This window comes from Meriones unguiculatus, chromosome X (assembly GCF_030254825.1).
Source record: "Meriones unguiculatus strain TT.TT164.6M chromosome X, Bangor_MerUng_6.1, whole genome shotgun sequence".
Lineage (NCBI taxonomy): Eukaryota > Metazoa > Chordata > Mammalia > Rodentia > Muridae > Meriones > Meriones unguiculatus.
In genome coordinates this window covers 63,610,294-63,628,477 of record NC_083369.1, presented here as the reverse complement: position 1 = coordinate 63,628,477, position 18,184 = coordinate 63,610,294, and the positions used below count along the sequence as shown (strand labels likewise).

Sequence of the window (18,184 nt, the reverse complement as noted above, 5' to 3'; positions counted from 1 at the left end):
TTTCTAAGTCCCTCAGGCACATCTGAATGCTTTTTCCTTAGGGCCAGCCTGTTATCTTGCATCTGTCTTCATTACAACTAGGATTCCTTCACATTCAATTTGCTGCTTTATCTTTATTTCCAGCCAATTTGCAGGTTCTTTAGAGGCAGAAACCATTGTCTACTTATTGTTATACACCTAGAGCATGGAATACCATTTCCCCTGCAAGCTCATATTTGCACCTTCATTAACATATCTGCTGTCTGACTCTCCAGAGGGTTATTTTTTCCTCTTTCAACATTTAGCTAAAATGCATTTTCTCATTAAAAAATAATTCCCCTGATTAGACTCACTTCAATGTAATTACTCATTCATTTTTACTGTGTACTCAGTCTGTATATTCAAATGGTTTAGATTCTATTCTTACTTCCAGTTCAACCACCTCATGGATTTAATGATCAGTGCTGAAATCATGATAGCAGTACTTTGAAAAAAATTAATTTCCTTTAAACTATTCTCTTTCTGCTCAGAGAAACGGTTAGACTCCTCCTCTTGCCCATCCTAAACCAAGTATACAAGCAACAAAAACAGAGATAGAGAACATAAAGCCACGTCAACTTTCAAGACCAAAGAGAAATGTTTCCAAAGCCATTGGAACGAATAACTGGTAAGAGACAAAGTAAAGCTCAAATTCCTCAATGAAAGGGAAGCTTCTCCCCTCCCTCCTTTTACCCTCACTTGCCCTCTGCAGCTCCTTTATTTCTCCCTTGTCCTGACACTGCAGGACTACCCAGCTCCATGAAAGACTTGAGAAGAATCAGGTGATATCAACTTGCCCACAGAGCTTCTGGAGTGAACTAGCCCTTTTTGGAAGAGGTAAAACAAAGTGGCACACAAATGTTCCGGAAAGTGTTTATTTGTTTGTTTGTGTGTTTAGTGTGCTCAGGGTCTAAAAGCTCAGAAGAAAAGTGAACTAAGTGAGAGGGGATATACTACCTCATTTGTACTCTCCATCCTGCATGTTAGAGGCTGGACTTTCCCTAGTCAGGCTCTAAGTTCCTGGAGACCATCAGCATACCACGCACATATCGCATGCTCAAGAAACATTGTTGGTGCACTGATTAGACAGAGTTAACTATTTTTCTTCCCTGGCAAAATTTCAGGAATGCCAAAAGGAAGTAACCATCTGTTGGTATACATTTTCCCTTAGCTATGCTTTATACAGAGATTTCCTTTGGAAAAATAAACAAAGGATGCTTGAAGAGCCAGAAAAAAGAACTAAATATAGAGTTCAAGTGGCCAGAGTGTCAAGGTCAAAGCATACCCTTACTAAACCAGATTAAAGGAGAGCTATCAGTCTGAGTCTACCTTTTTTCCATGTTCTTCAGCCCCAAAAGAAAAGATTGTTAACTACTTTTTTTGGGGGGTGGGGGGGAATTCTGAAAGCTGAGCCACAAGTATAAGCTACAATTCAGCTAATATATCAGTGGTTCTCTTAATCTCTCTTTCTGTAATACTAGGAAGACTCCAGCTTTGTTTACTTTCTGAGGAGAATAGGAAACAAAAAGGATAACTAGGATGGGGAAGCTGTATTTATTGACTCTTTATGAAAAGTCAATCTGTGACAAAAACATTCTCAAACAATAAGAAAGAAAAACAGGTTTGGCAGGAGTATAACTTATTCCTGTTCTTGCCAAAGTGTTGTAGCTGGCATCCTCCACCACCGCCCAAAGTGAAGTGCTTAAATTACACTGTGAATATAGTAATTCTCTACAAACAAATCTGAATAAGATAAAACGGGAGGGAAGCATCCAGACACCATTCAGTGTCTGGCTCTCATAATTAGCACTATCCTACTATTTATTTCTCTGCATAAAGTACTTACAAGTATTTTTGATATCTCAAGCTTCTTCTTTAACATTACTAATCCCGCAGCTTGTCCTGAAGGCTTTTTGACATACAGGCTCTGTGTTGAATGAGTATAAAAGTAGTCTAGAAGCACCCTATTATTAAAGGGGGAATGTAAGGGCATATCTCTAAGCATTCAGAAGGGGTGATGTCACGAAGGATAGCCGTAGACTTCCATAAACCATCCTGGCTGGGCCCCGCCCAGGCCAGAATCTTAAAGGCAATCTTATAAATTCTTTGGGAATTTCATGCAAGTATTCTAATCACATTCACCTGCAAACCTTTTCCCTTACAGATTCACTCCTGACAGATTCACTATCACCTCCTTGTCACTTCTCCCAACTTCATTCAGGACAGAAACCTAAAGAGACTATACATTATTAGCTCCTAAAATATAGTATCATGTTAAACACTATTATATTGTCTCACTGTTCTTTGTTGGTTCTCAGTGTTTTTATTCCACTCTCTATAGCCCTTCAACAGGTGTAACCACATAAGAGCAGGTTTTTACAGTGTGTAAAAAGCCATTGAATGTGGAGATAGTATGCCTAAGCTATTTTTCTGTACCTAGCATGATGTCATTCATAAAAAGGTAGTAGCAAAAGCTGATCTTTTGTGTAGCCTGAGCAGACAGTGGCTCACATACTGAGATTTAACAAGCATCCCTAAGGGTGCTGCTTAAATAGCTACTTTGCTTCAACACCATGGGATTCCTTCTTACTTTACTTATGCTAGCTCTACTTCCTTAAGGCACAGGTTAACTTCTGAATGCTAATTTCAGAAAATGACTTTAATTATCACTTCTTGGGCTGTGATACTGCTCCATGGTGTATAGCACTTGCCTAGCATGTGTCCTAGCACCCAAAGAAAGAAAAATCACCTGATATCTAAAAGCCTAAGTGCATCTGGCCCTACTAACACAATGATATATTGTTTTATGATATCTGCTGTTACCATTTCAAAGGAACAGAGCAAATAATAAAAAGAACCGATTTCTTAGGCAGAGCTTGAGGAATCCTTTGGAGAGGAAGGAGGAAGAGTGGGTCCAGGACACCAAAAGAAAACCCACAGAATGAACTAACCTGAGCTCATAGGGACTCACAGAGACTGAACCACCACCAATCAGGAACGTGCATGGGACTGACATAGGCCCTCTGTTTATATGTTATGGCTGTGAGGAGGAGTGGATAGGTAGGGGAGGGGAGGGTCTGGGAGGAGAGGATAAAGGGAAAAATTGCAATAGGGATGTAATATATGAGAGAAGAATAAATAAATAAATAAATAAATAAATAAATAAGAATTGGTTTCCAACATGGGCTGTGAAAGGATGGAAGAGTGCTACACTTAGGTGAAGCTGGCCAGGATCAGAAGTTTCTCAGGAATCAGAAAATGATTTTTAGAGAGATTCTAACATGAAAGAACAATGGGATAAACTGTAAAATGCTTTTTTGACTATTACTTTCTCTATACTTAATAGTGTCTTGATTTAGGATGAATACAATGATAGTTTTATTTTTAACCATATTTTATTCACTATTATCTATTACTCCACTGTCAATCATGCAAATTCTCAGTAGAAAAAAATCCCTTATACAATCTTCTGGTTACAATACTCTCTTATACCTTCAACAGTGAAGATTTCTTACACTATAATCTAGCAGCATAATCAGAAGCTTTGATAAAATGAAACATAGAGGGATTCTGATTGGCTGAAAACTACTCATAAATAATAACGTTCTACTTTGTTTCTACTTCGTTTTTCTCTTCTTGGAAATGAAACAGTAGAGAAAAAGAACAAAAGACAGAGACAAAGAACAACACTGACAGAGCCATGGCCTGTGAAACCTGGAAAGGCAGTGAAAAGCACAGTACTGGTTCAACTTCACATTTTACAGGTAAGGACACTGAAGCAGAGGTCCTAACAGACTTACATTCATGTAACCAGTTAGTTCATAGAGGAGCAAAGTCAGGAATGCAGTTTTCCAACTAACACTTGATCCTTCTTTCCATTCTTTATGCTTCTCCCTACACCCACATCATCCCATTCTATAGTTTCAAATGTGAATTTAACCAGTACCCCACATACTCTATATAAAACAGTGACCAGAAGGGATTATATTGCTAAAGTATGTTCATCATTTAAGTATGTTCACTATACTAGAAGAAACCCAAGACTTTAAGGAGACCAAACAATTGGGGGATATGGAATTAAGGATTGACTGCCTTAGGAGATATTCTTCAGTCTTAAATAGGAACCCTGAACTGTGACCATGATAAAATTATTTCATCATTTAAAACAGAACAAACTTGATCTCTTCTACAGATTGTAAGAGTCTATATAAAATTATAAAAAAATGATCCAATCACTGTCTATGAGAAATCCTATATTTTATTGGTCTGTATTTAGATTTTAAGTATTATTATCAATTATTCCATAAAACCACACAAAACAAGCTGATATATATGGAGTTGCATATATGCTTTTCAGAGAAAGAAGAAAATATAACAACTTTTTTTTTCTGTCTTGCCAAGGGTCACTGAACTCCCCTTCTAAGCACTTTTAATATTCAATGTTGGTAATATTTCTAAACCTTAGACTTACTTGTACAGCAATTCATAATTCACAGACAACTTCTTAATAGAAAACATTTGATGATAACAATAAAAGACTAAGTAGAGGAAATTAAAAAAAAAAAACAAGTGAAAACATGATGATGTGATGAAGGGAGGATAAGCTAGGAAGCAGGGAAGCAGTGATGATTAAAAAAGACGTTGCACTGAGTAAACATCACCGTACATTATTTGAGACTCATGATTCGTAAATTGTCCAGTATTGACTTTTTAAGTGATAACATCCAGTTTGATGAAGGATCACTTCCTACATGATTCTCATACCATCTACTGTTTGAAAAGAAGAGAGTTATTCTTCACGTGTTGTTCCCCACAAACCATCATCATTACCTAATCTTAAAAATCTTTCATATCTGTGACCTTTCTTAGAACAAAATTCTTAATGGCATGAGATCATCTACACTACCATTCAGTCCTTCACCCCAAATGGCTGAGCTACAATCTGACAAAACTGAAGTCCCTCCAAAGATGACCCAGTTCAGATCCAATGAAAGGATTGCACATATTACTGTTACATACCTCAACTTGCTGGCAGATCTGTATTAGTTTGGCCATTTGATTTTCTAGTTCACTGTTGCGTTTAACCAGGTTGGTGAGGTTCATTTCCAGAGTTTGCTGCCATCACGGAGGGTATGAAGCGAGCGGCAAACAGGAGAAAGGAGAAAAAAAGAGCAATGAACTTGAGAACCAACATAATATGGAAATCAATCAACCAAAAGACAGAGCTCTTTCCTTCTTTCTAGAGTGAGAGCTTGAAGGTGAAACAGATCCTCACTCTATAGCTCATGTTGGCTTTACACTTCCGATGACCGTCCTAACTAAATCCACAAACTCATAGAAATGTAAATGTTTGCCCCTCTATGAATCTAGAACCAAAGACGTCACACATGCTATGCAAATGCTTTACTGTTGAGCCACATCATCAGCTCAATAGATTCATATTTCAGACTTACCAAGTCTGCTACAGGCCAAGAACTGTACATCTGTCTGGATCAGGGAACAGGTGACATTCATGACTTTGTAGGCTAGTGCAGGAATTTACTAACATTGTCAAGTAACATAGTCAATTTACTAACATAGTCAACATAACATTTTTATAATTTTATATAATTTTTAACTTTTCATCTCCTTTTGCTCTCAAAAAACAAAACAAAAAACCCAGCAGCATAAACGAAATAAAGCTGGTAATATCACCTTTTATGCATGAATAGACTAAGACAACTATACTTTCTGTGCATGTATGTGCACATAAGGTGCATGTTTGTGTGAGTACATACATATGAAAATGCACATACATGTGTGCATACATGCTTGTGGAGACCACAGGACAACTTCGAATGGGTCATTAATCAGGAGGCATCCACTTTGCATTTTGAGAAAAGACACTCATTTGCCTGGTGCTCACAAATTAGGCTAGGCTGGGTAAGCCAGTGAACCCCAGAAATCTGCCTGTCTCTGCTACCCCAGTACTGGGATTATAAGTTCACACCACCATACCCAACCCTTCTACATGGATTCTGGGGATCAAATTCAAGTCTTCATGTTTGCACAGGAAGCCCTTTACCAACTGAATTGTCTCCCCAGCATAGATAATAATAATAATAATAATAATAAATAATAATGTCACCTCAGAAGGAGATACTAGCATTTTAATGATGGAAGAAGTGAATGGTAGAATGAGAGTAAAGTGTTTTATAGCTATGAAACAAGTATGTAGCAAAAGCTACAACTGAAACCTGGATTTCTAATTAGTCCAAAGTTTTCAATCAATATTCTATAATGTTTTGCACTTTGTTTATAACATTATATACTTATTGGTAGGCCTATTCATGAAAAATATATTGTGCTTTGAGTGTGATATTTACCAAAATGAAATTTTGTAACTCACAGTTTTCTTTCCTTAGACACAAGAGTTTTAAACACAAAGCCTGGTTCTATCTGGAAAATATCTACTACTTACCATCACTTACTGGTACACAGTTCCTCTTAGGTCCACATTAAAAACACTTTCCCAGGAATTTTGAACATATTTTTTTTCTTTTCTTCTTTTATTTTTTAATTAATTTATTTTTTATTAATTACAATTTATTCATTTTGTATAATTTTACCAGTATATAGAACTCTAACATATTTTCAGTTGAGAGACCTACTCTCTCCCATTTCTTGTGTAAAAACTAAAATCTATCTCCTTATATTGATTATGGATGTTCATTATTCCTTATTTCTAAATGTTAGCTTTGATAGCTGTTTCCCCTGGTCTTGGTATACACTACATTCTTACCCACCATCTCAATACCCCATCAAATCTGTTGCAAATGTAATACCCTAATTTCCTGACGCTCATTCTGGTAGTACTCTTTCCCTGGGTCATATTCATTGTTTCATTGCTGTTCAAAGTTAATGCTACTGAAAGAGAGGATGGGAAGGACACTGAGGAGTAAAGGGACATAGACAAAGAGAGGGGACTCTTGTTCTTGGATCCTTATTTGTCTAGAAAGTAACTTTGGCTCCTTAATAACCTTGGCACTGTTTTTTGAACATGTCCCAAATGATATATTTATATAGATGTATATATCTCTAGTATGGCTAATCTGATTTCACTTGTTCTCAGATGGAAATTTGAGAAGCAGCTTAACTTGTTTCCCTTTATGTCAGATCGTGATGGTGAAATATCTTCCATAGACTCAGGTATTTGAACACTTTGGTCCTGTTTAGAGAGGTTATAGAGGTGCAGCCTTGGTGGAGGAACTGTATTATTGGGCATGGGATTTGAATAAAAAAGGCCCCATAGATTCATAGGGAGTGGCAGTATTAGGAAGTGTGGCCTTGTTGGAGTAGGTATGGCTTTGTTGGAGGAGGTTTGTCACTCGGGGCTCAGCTTTGAGATCTCCGCTCAAGCTAGGCCTAGTGTGGTAGTCTCCTTCTGTTCCCTGCCAATCCAAATTTAGAACTACCTTTCCAGCACCATGTCTGCCTGTATGCCAGCATGCTTCTTGCCATGATGATAATGTACTAAAGCTTCAACTGTAAGCTAGTCACAAATGAAATGTTTTCCTTTATAAGAATTGCCTCACAGTAAAACTCTAAGACAGGGGACTTTGGAAGTCTATAGCCTTGCCCATTTCCAGTTCACTCTCTTTGTTTCTCTACAGATGAAGAAGTAATTTATCAGCTTTTTCCTTTGTCATCATGTCTGCTGCCTACTGCCCAGGCCTCCCTACTATGATAAACTCTTATCCCTCTGGAACTGTAAACCAAAATAAACTCTTTCTTCTATAAGCTGTTTTTGGTCATGGTGTTTTACAGCAATAGAAAAGTCACTACAGATCTTTCTTGATTACCTTGGCTTTAGTTCTATGGAAGTGACGCATGCCACCCCTGCTTTATTTCATTTAATTCCTGTGTCTCTGTCATCTTTCCTTAACTCTGCTCCCATCTAAATTTGTGTTCTCAATAGAAAGCAGTGGGGAAAAAAGGAACAGGGAAGAGCAGCAATCACTGAACTAGGCCCAATCACTAAACAAAATAGATATTAAAGCTGGAAAATAGAAATGACAGTTCAGAAATTTAATGCAACAAAAACATATTGAGCAAATTATACTATGTTCAGGGTGCAGTGACTTTAAAGATTAGAAAATGAAGTTAAGATTTATTTTAAAGCACAAGTAGGAATTTAACAAAATTAAAATAATCAAGAGTAGTAGCACACATCTGTAGTCACAGCTACTTGGATAGCTGAGGCAGGAGCATGACTTGAGCCTCGGAATTTGAACTGCTGTTCAGTTACTATGTACTGAACAACATAGTAAGAGTCTCTCTTTCTCACACAACAAAACAAATATTGTTTGTATTCAGGGATCAATAAACAGTTTAGTTTGGCTAGACCATAGGATACAAGCATGGAAGTGGATATCAAAACTCTGTTTTGCTGGTTGTGGTTATACACACCCTTAGTCCAAGCACTTGGAAAACAAGGATATGCAAACTTCTGTCAGTTTCAAGGTAGCCAGGGCTATAGAGCAAGTTTCAGGCCAGAAAATACTACATAATGTGAACCTGTGTTGGGGGTGGGCTGTTTTGAGGGTCTTGAATACACAAATGGATTTATACCCATTTTCTTTAGTATCAGAGGTTTACCAAGGCCTGTTGAGTAAGGAAATGAGATAATCATTTAGGATATTAACCTAGCAGCAATATGGGGAACAGAGCAAAACAGGAAGATCTGGGAGGCAGGGATACTGGTGGTGAGGATTCTGCAATATTCAAGGCAGTTGCAAATGCAGGTCTGGGCCAAGCTCAGAGGATAATCAAGAGAAACATGTTTCAGGAAAAGATCCATCACTGTCAAATGTGTAAAGACCAAGAAAATTGTGAGAATTTGTTTTAAAATATGGGGGAGGGGCGTATTAGGTAATCAGAGGTCACAGGTAACCTTTGTAAAAGGAGTTTTTTGTAGGGCTTTGGAAATAGATGCTAAATCATATGGGCTTAGCGTAGATCAGAAGGCTGCAAGCCTAAACTCGTCAACAAAAGTTCAACCATCAAGTGAGTAGAACAGAGTTGTTTGATCAAAGGGTCTGGTGTAAATTAGAGAAGGGAAATCACTAATAAATCCAATCAGTGAAAGATTTCCTCTGGCTGACTACTCCACATTCCCAGGTAAATGGGAACCCTGAATATCAAAAACCATTATACTGACAAATTTGATAAATAGCCCATTTCTTGGCAAGCCGAGAGAAGAAAAAAAATATTCAAAATTCTGTTTCCCGCTGTTTCCTGTTTCCATTCTAACATGTGAATCCATTGGGAGAATGTTTTTTTAACAAGTACATGTGACCTGTTGTAACACTGGCATCGAAATTGATGTATCATAAATAATTCACACTGCAGAGCAGGACTAAGACCCCTGCTGTGTGTTCCTCACTGATGGCCCTGAACTGAGACTTATAGCTTGTATAAAGCTACGGAAAACAAAAATTAGGGCTGAACACATAATTTGGGGTCTGGTTAGACTACAGGCCATCCCAAAATTATGGCAAATGGTTAGTTTGCTCTGGTTCCTAGCAATTTGAGGAATGCCAGTCTGTTTTAACAACACAGCTCAAGAACTGACAAGATGACTCTAATTTCGACCTTGCTTCATTAATACAAAAAATGCTTTGAAAACTAAATCTTTGGCTAATGAAAACACCATCTGTTGATGGCTTTTTGCCACTGTTTTCTTACATTATGAGATGTAATTTGGGGGGAAACACTGAACATTTTCTTCCTTCCTAGTCATTTGTAGGGAATTAAAGCCTTCTTTAAAATTGGAATTGTTTCTCAATAACTAACATATTTGAAGGGAACCAGTGAACTGAAGCAAAATGCCTAGCACTCACAAATCATTTAGAACTAAAATTTCTGGGCTACTTTAGGTTTGAATGATGTGCTTGATTTGGCCACATAATTTTCTTGTCTATACCATGTCTAGTAAACAAGATTTATTTGTGTGTGCTTGAGTGTGCATGCACACTGAATCATTTCGTGTCAAAATAAACATGTCTCTTTGTTATTGTAATTCAGCTTTGAAGAACCCCTTTGTTTTGCTCCTTTCTTATGTATTCCAGTTAATGATGGGGCTAGGTTCCCTGTGTCTGAGCCGAGTGACTACAACGTTCTCAACCAGGAACTGGGACAGCAAAAGAGTCAAAGTGGCAGGGAAGATTGGAAGGGAGATATCTGCTGGGAGGAAACAGAGACAGGAGATTGGCAGAGAGAGCAGGATGAAGTTCCCATTTCCTGTTGCAGGAGGTTACCTCTGAGTCTTTCTGCATTTTCCTTTTGTGAGGGTGAAAAGCCATTTTAACTTATGAAACTCTGAGACCCTCTTCACCTTCCACTGGCTACATTCTAAGGTCTCACAAAACTGTACATGTATCTAACCAGCACAAAAAGAAGGAAAGATCTGGCTGGCTTCCTTAATTGAGATTGTTAAGAGGCTTATGTTAGCTAAATTGGCAGCCTACACTGATTGCATTTCATTTGTATTGTATAGACTTGGCTCCTTTATGCTCTGGATTTTCTATCCAAGAAGCCAGGCACAGGCCACTCTTCTTTTAGACAGCATCACAATTTTAAAAATGCCCTCTCTGACTCAGCTAAATAATTGCTGCTTTTGTTTTTTAATTCTCATTTCTTTATACACAGGCTACTTAAGGTTAACTTTCTTTTTTTCTTATTTACTCCTTCAAAAAATTTAGTCATATGTTAAAAAAAAAAAATCTTCCTTAAAGGGAGAAGGATTACTCTTAAGGAATAAAGTGGGCCCTACTCTACGCTTGACATGCTCCATTCCATGGAGGCACATGTAGTCACACACATATGAGCACTTATACACACTGACCTGATATAGAAAGTCTTGAAACCTGGAAAGGGGTCCAGTTTTTGTGTTTGTTTGTTCTATTAAGACATCTAGTATTGCCATTAAAGGCCTGTATTCTATCCAGCTTTCCAAAACATACAGGGAGAATATTATCTAAACCTAGGCAAAGTTACAACTTTGGGGTTTTGATATGGTAACTGAACCTTGGGGCGAGGGTAAGAGTGAGAAAGAAAAAAAAAATCAACCCCTAAGTTAAGTTCTTACAAAAAAGACAACTTCCATGGATCTCCATGTCATGTAATTCAGTTGTGTAAAGCAAGAAATGGGTGGAAATATAGAAAGACAAGGTAGGGGATAGGAAACACGGAGTAGATGAGGAATAAGGACCAGAAATGACCATGTTTGCATTAAAATCAGAGAAAGTAAAATCATCATCATCATCATCATCATCATCATAATGTCTAAGAATATAACTCAGTGGTACAGCACTTAAGATGTACAAGGACCTATGTTCAAACCTCACTGTAGCAGGAGGAAGCCAATTCACAAAATCAGAGTGCTGTCTTACATAGATGCATAATAAATATGTGTATATACCTTTATATGTACATATATTATATATATTTTATACACACATATAGTATGATATATACATATATGTGTATATATACTTATGTAAGTTATATTATGGATATATGTAATATATACATATATGTGTATATATATATATATATATATATATATATATATACATACACACACACATATATATATACATATACACATATACACTGGTCATCCCAGCACTGAAGATGCTGAGGCGGGAAGATCATCCATGAGTTTCAGCCAGCAGAGTAAGAGCCTGCCTCCACAGGCAAAACAAATACCTGAGTCAGTGTTACGATACCCATTCTTCACCATCCTTTTCTTTTTTTTTCATCCTATCCATGCATGGACATTACCTCCTCCTCCACAAACCAGAAGCCAGAATCTTAATATGCTTTGCAGTTCATTTTCTACCACCTTCTTCTTCTTCTACTGCTGCTGCTGCTGCTGCTGCTACTTCTGCTTCTTTTCACCAAGTGTTTGTCTTAGAAATACTTACTTGCTTTTGCTTCAGTCTGTCACTTTATATATCAATTACATATGGCCTTTCAACAACAGAACACACCATCTGCTCGACAAACTGAAGCCTGCAACCTTATGTTAAAGTTTATTCTTTCTCCCAACATTTATTTGCTGTTGTATAGATACAAGCAATGTTCTATACTGAGATTCAGGTGATGGTCTAGATGTGTATCACACAGGCCAACTCTATTTAAGTTTTGTTAGAAGATGGCCAGACTCTCAAGCCAGGTGGAATGGGTTATCACCCCCCTACTCTTTATCCAGATTTCTGCAAACACTGAGCATAGACTCACACCTTCACTTCTGTCTTGATCAGCAATGTTACTCAAACCACTCTGCATGCTTCTCTTCCTATTTGGATGCACACCAGAATTAAATATTTTGCTTAATAGGTAAATTTTACTTGGACTTTCTAAAAAATCTAAATATAGCATTTATTTTGATAACACTCATCATAGTGAGTAAACACCAACTCTTCTCTCCTAGGAGCCTCAGAATTCCATTCTACTTGCACTGCCCCTCTCCACTAACCAATCTTTTGGCTACCATCTTTCCTTTGTCTTTCATCTCTTCTTCTATGTCTTTCATCTCTTCTAACCTGTGAAAGTTAACCCTTGACCCTCTCTCAGCTTGCTTTTGCATGGCTGTACCTCTACACTGAAGCCAATTAAATCTACTCCTCTAGCCATGATTTTTCAGTCACTGGAAAAACTTGAATTTCAATTCCTTCTAGATCCTTTCAGTTCTTATAACATTTCATGGGTTCCATCTGCCAGATGTTTGAACAAACTGTGTTTTCTTAACCAGAACAACCTCATTCCCCGACTTTGCCCACACTTTCCAATAAGGAGGTCCAAAACCTACACAAAGTCTCTCCTACTGTTCCTCCAAGGTTCTCATAACTTCTTGTGCTTGCATTATCTTATAACCATGTTCTTAATTATCTGTCTCTTCTTGTTCCACCAGACCTGAGATTAAGCTGTATTTATCATTGTAACATCAACATCTTTTCTGATGCCTGGTCAGCAAATGTTTGATGAATGAATGTTGAGTGACCCATAATTACATGCTGCCTCTTCCTTCTTTATTTCTGTCTTCAGTGCCTCCATTTTAAAGATAGTCCCAATTCAAACATCCTTCTTTAACTCTCTCCATCATTTAAAACCACTGCACTCATTCATCAAGCCCTGTCAGTTCCTTCCTCATGGAGTCTTTCCACTTTGACCCTTCTTTGATCATAAATCCATCTCCAATTCTCAGTTCTAAGACTGATGACATTTTTTTCTCTGACCTAAACACAGGGATTCAGAGCATCCTGTGCAAATCTCTATCATGTTAGCCATCAAACTGAATTGGATTTTTCAACTGATGTGTCTGCCTTTCCTATTAAGCTCAAAGCTCCACTGTGGCAAAGATTGGTGCCTTATTTCTTGTAGCTCCTGCCACAATGCCCAAAATATTCAATAATCAAAAACTGTCAATAATCATTAACTGTCAAATGAATTAAGGATTTTCTAGCTCAAATTCCTAATGTTACAGTTTGTTAATGGTTCCTCTCTCTTCAGGTGAGACAAAGTATAAGGCATTATATCATTATATCAAATGTTTGTGAACTTAAAAGACATTACCATATTTTCATCTTCAAATATCACTTCTTTAACTTCAACAATTTTTATTTTTTCCCTTTTCTTTTCTATCAAGACAGGGTTTCTCTATATAGCCTTGACTGTCCTTAACTAGCTGTGCAGACAAGGCTGGTTTCAAACTCACAGCAAATAATTTAAATAATTGGACTTTCTATTTGCTAAACTTGCTCTTAAACTAGAAAGACAATAATGGAAAATATCTTCCGGCACAAGGTCCCCTTAATACTACATGAGTGCAGAGCCAGAGAAATCGATTGAAATCTTGAAGGGAAAAAGAAACAAGGATTCAGGTTAAGTCTTAGGAAGTAGTTTTAGTAGAGATGAAATTAAAATACACTTACTCAGACACCCACATAAGATATTTTTAGAATTATTCTAGTTTTGTGTTTGTTTTGGAATCATGTTCTGTTTTCTTATTTTTGACACAGAGTCTTGTTTCAAAAAAAAGTATGCAGTCCTGGCTGGACCTGAACGCTATATAGATCAGGCAAGCTTCAAACTTGCAGTGATCCAAGTGCTGAGATTACAGGAATGTGCAAATATGTCTTTGTCTCTGTTTTTCTGTGATTTTTTTCCTTTTGAGACACAGTCTCATGTAGCCTATGGTGTAGAAATTTTAAATTGAGTGCTGTTTTTCTTATTATATTTAGCAACTGTGACTATAAACACAAGTAAACAAGATATAGAAACAACACTTTCCTCTCCTTCAACGATGGTAACCCACTCTGGTCTCTACTGAAGATGTTTTTAACTGAGCATAGATGTCCAGCTCATTTATTAGACTGACCATTAACTTCTCATGGCATAGCCTTAGGATGGCTATTTTGAGCCTCTAACCCTCCCAAAGGTGTCTACAGAAAGTCTTTATAGACTCATGATCCCCACCTGCTCAAATTGTCAGTATATATCACAGATATTTATCTTCATACATAGTGTGACACATATTTATAGATGCACTGATACAATGACACAGAGCCATTCTCCATCACAGCTTCAGATGATGATGCATACATATTTATGCAAATATACCCTCTTCCCAAGCCAGTCCCTCAGAAAGATATGCATCTTCTCATGTTTATATTCATACTCATACTGGTTCAGATATTATCAAATGATCACTGGTACATAGTTGAGAGGGTATCTGTCTTAGCCAACAGAAGTGGGTGTCAAGTGGTTGCACAGACAATTGACTGCGGAAAGATGGTGGCAGAATGAGAATGGGTGAGAGGATGACAGAGTGACTGAGTATGAAAAAGGACAGTGAAAAAAGTGATAAGATTCTAGAATATCTTATTTTCCAACTTTTTAATTCTTACTGTAGCTTTCCCTTGAACATTCTTCCAAGTCTTATATCTCCCTTCTCTTTGCCTAGGAAAATTTAGCTCTGTATCAGCCTTATTCATGTGTGTGTGTATGGATTTTATTTTCCAATGGAAGAAGCTTAATCTAGTTGCAGATAATATACTGTAACAACAAGACTCTTGATATGTACATGTAGATTTATTTAAGATGTATTTGTAGTGTTGAATTAGAGAAAATTAAATGAGAAAAAGAAAATGTGCTTGTTCATCCTTTTAAGGAAATTCCTCTATTCCTCCTGGTATTTATCAGCTATATTTTTGGCAGGCTGTGGGCATGGAAATGTGAAGACATCACTCTTAAAGAGAATTATAATAATCACATCTGATTTATACAAATGTCACCATAAGGTTAGGCAGTTGGAAAATCCAGTAATCAAAATAAATAGGCACTTAAAATTAAGGACATGTCATACTTTTGCTCGTGAACTGGGTTTGAAAATTGTCAGTAGTTCACAGGAGGCATTTATAGACTTCCAACGTATTCATAATGGCAAGACTGATTTGTATCTACTAAGATGAGAACAAAATCAAGCTATGTGCACTAGTATACTTCCTACAACATAATTATAACACTGTGCATATTGGCTCTGGCTTATAATCCTAGCACCAGGAATCAAATTCAGGAAGATCATGCTCAAGGTCAGCCTGTGTTACACACACACACACACACACACACACACACACACACACTCACTCACACACACCTTGCCTTGTCTCAAAAAAAATTAAACCCAAAATAGAACAAGCAAACAAAAAACTCACACCATTATTTAATTTATTTGGATTTCTTTCTTTCTTTTTTTTTTTTCTTTTTGGTTTCTCAAGACACTGTTTCTTTGGGTAGCCTTGGCTGTCTTGGATTATTTGAATTTCTTAAAGAGGTACTATGTGCACGTGCTTGACAGACACAAAGGAGGATACTGAAGAAACACAGACACTGTATCTGGCCTCAAGGAATTTACGATGTCTCTGAGGTGTGTTGGAGGAGACTGGGGGGTTTGGCTTGAGCTCTAAAAAAAAAAAATTGGTTAGAGTTCCCAATAAGCAGGCCAAGGGAAGAACACTGGTGAAAGTAGACAGAAATAAAACGAAAGACTAGATGTTTTAGATAGCTTATCTGAGTAGATGAAGCTAACAAACTTGAGGGTTGTGAGGGAAAAATGTAAATGAGCAGCAAATGATAAAAAGCAGATTTTAGAATATCAACCTGATTTCTATCAGCAAGAGAGAGCCACTGAAATTATCCTCTTTATATAAAACCAACATTTGATAGTATAATAATATTGGTCTTTTATAAAAGAAAGAACTGTTATAGAAATTCTGAAATGTGAAGCAGTTTTACAAGAACTGTGGCATACATCATGAAGTAAGGTATGTGTAACTCTCAGGACCATGAGTAGTCTTTGAATTAATTAAATCGCTCGTAATCGTCTGAAGATTGTGTTTCCTGAATCTTAATCCTATAAGCATACTAAACAAATAACAGTATAAAATGTTATATAAGTACCTTCCATGTCCTTAACTCCATTTTGAGAACATGTTCATAAAAGAAACTAGCTTCCAATTACTCCAACCTTTTTCTTTACTGTAATGGGTTGTTTGGTTTTTGTTGAACAACATTACAGGTCATTAATCCTAGACAAGGAGGTTAAATACAAAAGTAAAAATAAACATTGCATCAGTTATTAACTATAAAAGTCAATGTGTTTGTGTGTGTGTTGTGTGAGTCAGCGTGTATGGAAGAAGTATACATTATCATTCTTTCCCTTTTCTGACAGAACTTCCTGTTCCTCTCAGGGCCAGGGGAATATGATTAGGTCATCTCCCCCATAACTTCTGGCTGTCTTTCTCTGTTCTCTATAGGAAAAAAATCAAGGAATCAAGGTGAATAATCATAAATGCTTTTTAATTTTAATTCAATGTAAAGAAGTATGTGCATAGGAGATTAAGTCAGGCTTCTCTGTTTAATGTGAACTAATATCTTTCCTACTTGGCACTGGGTGGAGTAAATACCCCTTGTGTCTCCACCCACCTCTTTTCCTTCCTCTTACCCTCCCTATCCCTCTCTCCCCTGCCTTCCTTTCCTCCCCCCCCTCTCTTACACACACACACACACACACACACACACACACACACACGCAGCACTTCCTTTTCCTTTCCGAAGTCCTACATGTTCCAGACAACATAACAAACCACACAGTTTGGAATGATTCAGATGTTTCCAGTCTCTATCCAAAAAAAGAGCAAAAATAGTTTCCACTTAATTCATAAACAAATGTTTCTGCACATTTCTAAAAATTAAAGGGAAGCTATCAAAAATATAGCCACTTTTTCTTCAAAAATTACCAATTAGTCACAGACTAAGGCATCTTCTTATAAAATACACTTGTGTTTCTCCAGCCCTAGAAACAGGGACTATAGCTGTATGATGCCAAATGTCTGATCAATCATCCCATGTTTTCAGCTATTTTGAAGTAGCCACTGTTCTGTAGATACAGGCTTACTCTCCACAGTTTCTTTGTAATCTCAGCAATACATATGGATATTGGTATTTCTGTGTGAAATATTTTTCATGGCCAAAGCCTTATTATGATCCTAACACCTAAAAATATTTGGCAGTGATTGCTCCACCTTCTCTATATTCCTCACACTTCTTACAATCCACTCCCCATCTTTTGCCATTGTGAAGCTGAAAGTTATATAATTATGTCCTTTTCTTTATGCTGCTAATCACATACCATGACGTACTGAATGTGTAGCTCCTGGGGCATAAAGTTAAAGTTCAGAGAGGAAACACAGTGTAATAGCTGACAACAGAATAAAAAAGATAGTTGACTCTACCTGGAGACTGGTTTTCATCTCCAGCCCAATTACTAAACAGGTCTATTAACATTAACCAAATCACTTGGTCTAAGAAGTCCGGGTTCATAAAAGTTTAAGGTATAAGGATTTAACTAGACCATGGCCTAACAATTTGATGACTCTAAGAATTTAAGTCACTAACATTCCCCTCTGCAGCATTACAAGAATGGAATGAAAAGATTGACTTTTACATACATTAGGTATATACTTGCTTATAACCAAAAAGCTTAGAAGAGGTTACATATTGGAAACAAATAATTATCAAAAGAGGTACAAACCATTGTTACTGTGACACTCTAACTAAA

At 37.0% G+C, this 18,184-nt stretch overlaps 1 protein-coding gene across 4 annotated transcripts in view; it reads right to left on the bottom strand.

Annotated features, from left to right (window-relative positions):
- Mid2 (midline 2) overlaps positions 1 to 18,184 on the bottom strand; it is a 103,129-nt gene that overhangs the window by 69,427 nt on the left and 15,518 nt on the right. For all 4 annotated transcript variants that reach the window (XM_060375679.1, XM_060375677.1, XM_060375676.1 and 1 more), the window contains exon 3: positions 5,038 to 5,133. In XM_060375679.1, coding sequence (XP_060231662.1) covers positions 5,038 to 5,133 — 96 coding nt within the window. The remainder of the gene's footprint in view (positions 1 to 5,037; positions 5,134 to 18,184) is intronic.